Source organism: Gorilla gorilla, chromosome 1, assembly GCF_029281585.2.
Source record: "Gorilla gorilla gorilla isolate KB3781 chromosome 1, NHGRI_mGorGor1-v2.1_pri, whole genome shotgun sequence".
In the NCBI taxonomy this organism is placed as follows: domain Eukaryota; kingdom Metazoa; phylum Chordata; class Mammalia; order Primates; family Hominidae; genus Gorilla; species Gorilla gorilla.
In genome coordinates, this window is record NC_073224.2 from 104,216,393 (window position 1) to 104,224,671 (window position 8,279).

At 42.5% G+C, this 8,279-nt stretch overlaps 1 protein-coding gene across 1 annotated transcript; it reads left to right on the plus strand.

Annotated features, from left to right (window-relative positions):
- Positions 1-6,723: 6,723 nt before the first annotated feature.
- On the plus strand, positions 6,724-7,861 carry LCE3D (late cornified envelope 3D). Its single transcript, XM_004026687.4, has 2 exons — positions 6,724-6,771; positions 7,283-7,861. The coding sequence occupies exon 2, from the start codon at positions 7,304-7,306 to the stop codon at positions 7,580-7,582; it is 279 nt and encodes a 92-aa protein (XP_004026736.2). The 5' UTR covers positions 6,724-6,771; positions 7,283-7,303; the 3' UTR covers positions 7,583-7,861.
- The last annotated feature ends 418 nt before the right edge of the window (positions 7,862-8,279 follow it).

Genomic DNA, 8,279 nt, shown 5'->3' on the forward strand with positions numbered 1-8,279 from the left:
CGTGATAGATCCTTTTCCAACCCCTTTGAGCCTATAATTGTCGCTACATTTGAGATGGGTCTCTTGAAGACATCAGATGGATAAGTCTTGCTTTTTCATCCTACCTGCCATTCTGTGCCATTTAAATTGGGCATGCAGACCATTTACACTCAAGTCCACATATTGATATGTGAAGTTTTGATTGTGAAGTTGTGAGCTGGCTGCTTTGTAGTTTCTATTGTGTAGCTGCTTCATGGGGTCTGCAAGCTATGTACTTAAGTGTGTTTTTGTGGACCAGGTGTTGTTCTTTTGTTTCCATGTTTAGAACTCCTTTAAAGATTTCTTGTAAGGTTAGTCTAGTGGTAACAAATTCCCTTAATAATCATTGGTCTGGAAAAGATTTTATTTCTTCTTTGCTTATGAAGCTTAGTTTGATAGGGGATTAAATTCTTGGTTGGAATTTCTTTTCTTTAAGGATGCTGAAAATGAGCCCCCAATGTCTTCTGATTTGTATGTTTTCTGCTGAGAACTCTGCAGTTAGCCTGATGGGGTTCCCTTTGTATGTGGTCTGACCTTTTTCTCTAGCTGCCTTTAAGATTTTTTTCTTTAGCATTAATCTTGGACAGTCTGGTGACTATCTGCCTTGGTGATGTTTGTTTTGTATAGTATCTTGCACACATTCTCTATATTTCTTGTGTCTTAATGTCTACCTCTTTAGCAAGATGAGGGGAATTTCCTTGAGTTATTCCCTCAAATATACTTTCCAGGTTGTTTACTCTTTCTCCTTCTCTCTTGGAAATGCCAGTAATTTGTAGGTTTGGTTGCTTTATAGAATATCCTTCCTCAAAGACTTTGTTGATTTTTTAAATTCTTTTTTCTTTATTCTTGTCTGACTGGATTAGTTCAAAAGATTGGTATTCATACCAGTGAAATTCTTTCTTCTGCTTGGTCTAGTCTAGTGGTAAAGTTTTCAATCATATTTTGAATTTCTTTAAGTGAGTTTTTAAATTCAGAATCTCAGATTTAAGATTTTTTATCTCTTCCTTTATTTTCTGCATTGCTTTAGAAGTTTCTTTATGTTGATTTTCAACCTTGTCTTCGATCTCATTGTGCTTTGTTGCAATTCATGTTTTGAATTTGTTATATGTAATTCCTGATATTTCATTTTGGTTAGGGACCATTGCTGAAGATCTTTTGGAGGTGTTACAACATTCAGACTTTTCATGGTACCAGAGTCCTTGTGCTAGTTCTTTCTCATCTGGTGATGCTAGCTAGCACTTCTATGTAAACATTTTCATGTGAATAAGAATTTTTCTTTATTTATTTCCCTATAATTTTATTGATTTGTTCTTTTTTTTTTTTTTTCCTTCCCCCTTCCTCCCTAGAAGGTGTGACTGTAGAAAATGTTGGCTAGGGTCTTTTGACTACTTATGTAGCCCTATGCCCTAGGCACTTCTATTGGCAGGTTTTATTTTGGGCTGATCAGTTTGACCTACAGGCCAGTAGATGGTGCTTATGAGTAAAAGCCAGCAGTGGCCAATGCAAATAGGCATATATTTGATACTTGCTTATGGACAGAAGCTCTGAATTGCCTCAGGCAATGGGCTGATCTGTGGGGTGCTCAGTGGTTTGAGCTCCCTGCTCAGTCCTTGAGGGCATACCAGGATGGGTGGAGCCACATTGGGCAGCCCACCTAACAGATCCTCCAATGGCAGGTACAAGCACCAGCACCAAGGGAGAAAGGCTCCCAGTGGGGTGCCTAGGCCTGGAGCTGGGAAATCTCCTTGGCCCCAAGTTCTCTGCATGGAAGTGTTGGGGGGGCAGCTTGAACTCCTAATCCAGGAGAGTGGGTGCTCCAGGTGCCTGAATATCTGCCTAGGCATAGAGCATAGAGGGCCCTGCTTTACCACAATCTGCACTGGAAGAATGTGGCAGCTCAGGCTGCTGATCCAGACAAGTGGAGTCCTGAATGTCTGAAGATCTGTAGGAGCATGGAGCAGAAATTGCCCTGCTGCAGCACAGTCTCAGGGGAGCAGGCTGGAGCACCCATGAATGACACATACAGACTAATTCCGGGTCTCCACACCAGGTGGCCCTGGCTGCAAGTCTTACCACCCAGAAGAAACAGCAGCTGCAGTAGTTCTCCTACTGCGGTGATAGGGGAGAACACAGTTCCAGCACCTACTTGTGGGGCACTTTCCACACTTGCCATTAGATTCTGGCTGTAGAGACCCCTACCCTACTCCAGGGTAAGTGCTACAATCTCTGGCCCAAGACTAAAATGCCTGCACAGCCATACTGCCAAGTCATCAGAGAATGGCTGACTTTGTATGTGCCTGGATTAAAAATGGCATCCTGCTTTCAGTACTGGGTTTGGGAAAATCTCCGCAGCTTTTCCCAGTGTCTTTCCCTCTCAGTGTCTCCCAGCCTCTTCTCAAGCTAGCTCCAGGGCATGGGAGAAACATGGTGCTCTCCTTTGGCCTGGGTTGCATGGATCCCCATTAGAAAGCTAAGTCATAATGTGTGCCCCTCTCACATATTGGGGCTTCACTCACTTTTCAGCCGGACTCTATAACAAGGGTTGTTTGCCCATTTTCACCTCCTTAGGAACTGTGGTGTCTTTTGATTTCCAGTGAATTCCCATTTTCATTCTTGAATTAAAGCCATAATTTTGATCTTTATGCATTATTTTGCTATTTCCAAGTGGAAGAGTCGTGCTAAAGCCTCCAATATAACATCCTGAAAAATAAAATAGAATTTTTTTTTAATCCTAAAATTCATGTGGAACTACAAAATACCCTGAATAGCCAAAGCAATCTTAAGGACAAAAGAACAAAGCTGGACGTAATACACCACTTGATTTCAAATATACTACAAAGCTCCAGTAATCAAAACAGCATGAAAAAAAAAAACAGACACATAGATCAATGGAACAGAATAGAGAGCTAGAGAGCCCATAAATTAACCCACACACGCACTTCCTGTTAACTGATCTTTGACAAAGGTGCCAAGAACACACAATGGAAAAAGCATAGTTTCTTAAATAAATTGTTTGGGGAAAACTAGATATTCACATGCAGAAGAATGAAACTGGACCCTTATCTCACCCCATATACAAAAGTCCTCTCGGTCTTCAACATAAGATCCCCATTCCCTTCCAGGTTTCTAGGTGTATTTGCATTTTCAGCTTAACTGCTGCACTGAGAGCAGCCATTAGCTCTTCTAGTGACTGTCCCATAACAGGTGCAATGTGCTTTTTTATGTCAAACTAGATGGTGAGGCTGAAAAGGAACCAAGAGAGTGGAAAAAAAAATCATAAAAAATGCCAGTGGTGTCAGACCTAAAGCCTAGAGAACAGGAATGGGGCAGCCTGAGTGAGAGGAGTGAGAGGGTGCTCCCAGAGAATCCCAGACACCCTGTTGGGTCTACCCTGACCACTGATCTGCAACCCTCACTGGAGACATCACTCTATAACTTTTCTCCTCAAGCCCAAAGTTTGATCTGAGCCTCTCTCTTTCCGACACGCCATCACCAATCTTACATGCTGGAATTGACTCTCATCATCCTTTATTTGAGAAACACAAGCGGGATATCTGCTAAGGCCAGTAAGTGGCTTGCTCAGCTTGGGTTTCAGTAGTGAATAAGGGGCACATCTACTTTCTTCAGGGATCTTACAACCTAGCAGAGAAGATAGACACTACACAAATATGGTATTTATATCTGTGATGACTGAGCCCAAAGGCAAAATGTAGGCATTATAGTGTGGGTGAGAGAACTGTCTTAGTCTTGGAGTTCAAACCTAGCTTCAGAAGTGAATAATTACTTTTCCATGTACAGTCGTTGTCCAGAAATAAGTACAGAGTCAGTATTTAATCCTAATGATGTACAACTTTGAATTGCTGTAAGACTTCATTTTGACTGTAACACATGTCCGCCTGTCAGTGTGACTCAAAGCATTTCAGAACTTGTCAGCAGGAGGGTCCACCTTTCCTCATGAATTGAAAGCTGACTTGTAGCTGGCTTTTTCTTAGCTCCACCACTGGGTCCCTTTCTGAGTTTCTGTCTCCATATCCTGATTTGGAGACATTGTTTTTCTTCTTGGGATGGAACTCCTTAATCTCACACATCTCTTATGAAATCTCCAACCACTTGTTCTTCTCAGAATACAGTCCACAGCCCAGTTACTTCTCTCAGAGCATGGAGCAGCTCCAAATGTTCTGCACTGTGAGAACTTCTTAGTATCCCTCACATCCTGAGGACCTGGGATAATGAAGAATAAATTTACTTGACTGGCTGAAAATGAGGATGTTATGACCTAATAACAAGCATGTTGACTCTGGGCCAGGAGGTGCTTTATCTGAGGTCTAGTTCCAGGGTGAATCTTCTGAGAAGTCATATTAGTAATAAATGAGTGGACAAACAACCAACCAAGGATCAACCCTTCTCCTTTGCAATATATGACTGATGCTATGAAAAGCAGCTGAGACATTCTTGGGGAAGATGAGATGAGCAAGCCAACAATGGCAACTTGGGAAGTTGTCCAAGTTGTCGTGGAGTTTATGTCATTTAATTTTCTTACTATTGGATTTCAGAAGCACAAAATTAGATTAACAAATATCCTCTGTTCATATTATATGCTCACAATTCATCCATGCTTGGCCTTCTTAATTAATGTGCCTACCTGTTTGTCTATTATTTAAATAACAAACACACAAAAATTCACCATCCAAGCGAAAATGATAACTTTGATAGTAAGTTATATGCACCTATGTAATTCAGCCTTCACCCATGTCCCTGCCTGTCCCATCTAATATAACCATGATCCTAAATCTTGTATTCATCATTCTTTGCTTCCCTTTTGGTATATTTCATTACTTTTTATTTCTGAAAATTGTTATTTTAATTGTTTTTTCTATTTTAAGTTTCATTTCTTGAGATTTTGTATACCAAAATATCATCCATTTAATTATCCAATTCTATGAGCTTTAACTAACATATATAGTCAGGTAAACCCCACAACAACTAAGACATACAACAGTTCTATCACCTCAAAATATTCCCTCATGTACTTATTAAATCAGCCTCTCCCTCATACCAGCCCTTGGCAACCACTGACCTATTTTCAGTTCTTATAATTTTGCCTTTTCCAGAAGGCCCTATAATTAAAATTATATAATATGTAGTATGTAAAGTCTGACTTCTTTTGCATTTGAGATTCATCCCTGTTGTTTTATATATCAGTAGTTGATTCCTTTTTTATTGCTAAGTAGCCTTCCATTGCATAAATATACCATTTTAAAAACTCTATTCATCAGTTGAAGAGCATGTGGGGTTCTTCAAGTTCAGGGCAGTTACGAATAAAGCCACTATAAATGTTGGGCTACAGGTTTTTCTGTGAACATACAACTATATTTCTCTTGGCTAAATGTCTAAGAATAGGATTTCTGGGGCAAATTGTAAGTTGTATGTTTAATTTTTTTGATAGACTGCCAACTAATGTAATTTTGCATTTCTACCAGCAATGACTTGAGCTTCTTGTTGTTCTGCATCCCTCATATTACTTGATATTGTCATTTATTTCATTTTAGCCATTCCAATGTGTATAGAGTGGTATCTCACTTTGCTTTTAAATTGCATTTCTCTAATGACTGATTAGGTTGAGTATCTTTTCATGTGCTTAACTGCCACCCATATATCTTCTTTGTTAAAATGACTCTTCAAATACTTTGCCCATATTTTCTGTTTTATTACCTATTTTTGAGAATTTAAAAAACATTGGCCGGGCACGGTGGCTCTGTAATCCCTGCACTTTGGGAGGCCGAGGCGGGTGGATCACAGGTCAGGAGATAGAGACCATCCTGGCTAACACGGTGAAACCCCATCTCTACTAAAAATACAAAAAAGTTAGCTGGGTGTGGTGGCAGGCGCCTGTAGACCCAGCTACTTGGGAGGCTGAGGCAGGAGAATGGCGAGAACCCGGGAGGCAGAGCTTGCAGTGAGCCGAGATCGCGCCACTGCACTTCAGTCTGGACGACAGAGCAAGACTCCGTCTCAAAAAATAAAAATAAAAAAAAAATTCTTGACCCAAGTCCTTGGTAAGATATGTGTTTTACAATATTGTCTGCAAGTCTGTGAATTTTCTTTGCATTTGCCTAGCAGTGCCTTTTGAAAAGCAGAAGTTTTTAATTTTGATGAAATCCTATATTTCTTTTTGAATTGTACCTTTTTGGCATATCTGAAAAATTTTGCATAACCCAAAGTCACAAAGATTTATTATGTTTTATTGTAGAAGTTTCATAGTTTAATTTTTTAAATTATGATCTATTAATTTTTATATCTAGCATTAGGTATGATTTCTTTTACATATGGACGTCCACTTATTTCAGCTCTATTTGTTGAAATGACTATTATTTCTCCAGTAATGACTCAAGAAAGAATTATGTCATACTAATTCCCAGGAAATTGTAAGGGACAGACTCTTCTCCACAGCACGTGAGTTGAAACAAGGAAGAAGGGAGGAAGAAAGGAAGCAGTGGTAGCCTCCCAGGTGAGAGGTATGTGGACAGTGATCCTGCTTCCAGGTTCAATGTCATTTGTTGGATATTATGGAAGTGCCCAAGCTACAAACCTAGTCTTGGGCGTGTGCCTGGTTGTCACCTCCCCTGGTTGTGAAAGCAGCAGCATGCCCAGGCTGTGCATCACACACCGTGCACAAGATAAAAGCACTCCTGCCCTGGGCTCCTCATCCACAGTCTCCTCAGGAACAGCCTTCTCCTGCCTCCTCTGCACCTGGTGAGTGTCCAGCAGGGGATGGGACTCAACTTGGGATGTTGGAACAGAAAACTAAGATCATAGCAGGAGAGGGAAATGGAGAGATCTGAAACAAAAGCCCAGAGAGAGGATGGCAGAGAGGGTACTAATGTGGGAATTGGGGCCAGGAGGGAGACCCTGCAGGAACTGACAGCAATTCCATGACCTGCAAAGGCCACAGAAGCTTATGATTCCTTCCCATCCTCTTTCTACTCAGGCTGGCACATGTTTCCTATGATCTCCATTCTCCAGAATGCCTTTTGTCAAAAGGGTACATTCCTAGAGGCTCTTTGGAGAAACAGAAACATGGATGCCCACTTAGACTGACAGCAATCTGTCCCTGGTGGAGAACAAAGTGAGAGGCATCTGGCATGTCCCACCAACTCCACATCAGCTTCCCTCACCTTCCTGCAGCTCTTGCCTCAGGAGGCAGCTGGTCTTAGAGACATTGGACTGTAGATTTTGAACTAACAAATGGCTTTGTTTTGTCCAGGACAACTCAACTCCTGCCAAGATGTCCTGCCAGCAGAACCAGCAGCAGTGCCAACCCCCACCCAAGTGCCCCTCACCCAAGTGTCCCCCAAAGAGCCCAGTACAGTGTCTGCCTCCAGCTTCCTCAGGCTGTGCCCCAAGCTCTGGGGGCTGTGGCCCTAGCTCCGAGGGCGGCTGCTTCCTGAGCCACCACAGGCGCCACCACCGATGCCGGCGCCAGAGGTCCAACTCCTGTGACAGGGGCAGTGGTCAGCAAGGCGGGGGCTCTGGCTGCGGCCATGGCTCTGGAGGCTGCTGCTGATCCAGATACTGATGCTGAGACAAGCGATCTTTGGAGGAAATAAGAATCCCAAGAGGCCAGGAACAGCCCCATCCTGACGCAGGCCTTCCCATATACCCTCTTCTGGCTTTCACAGGCTGAGCTGGGGGTTTTCCTGTGGAAGGTCTGAGCTCTCCCCAGAAGGCACTTCCTGTCTGATGTCCAGGATGTCACATGTTCCCTTACCCCTGTACCTGTGAAGGATTGGCAGTGCTTGTGCCTGACCTCGTCAAAAAATAAAGCTCCTTGTCTTCATTACCACCGGTGTCTCCCTTGGCATTTCACTCTGTCTCTCCCTAGGTGGGGCTGGAAGTGTGCCCTCCTGTCTGCCCCTGACATCCAGCACCACCACAGGGAAGATGCAGAATTCTAGCTCTAGGTCTGCAAAATTCAGGAATCTGTCGAGTCTTTTTCTGCTGGAATTGTGAGGCAGTGGGGGCCAGGATGTGATGAGAGGGATTGTGTGAGGCCTCTAACTGTCAGAAAAGAATGACCAAAATGTGAGTGTTCCTCTCATAATGGACTCCCCAGTCGTAGGAGGAGCTAGCTACTAGATGTTTCTGACATCTCTATTACAAAACAGTGAAGATGTAGCAGGCAATTATCAAAAAAATAGGTAGAATTAGCATTTCTTCTAAAGGGGTAAATTTGACTCTCCAAGGGACATTTTTTGTTGTCA

Coding starts and splice junctions, on each gene's coding strand:
- LCE3D (XM_004026687.4), top strand. CDS start 7,304: ATGTCCTGCCAGCAGAACCAGCAGCAGTGCCAACCCCCACCCAAGTGC.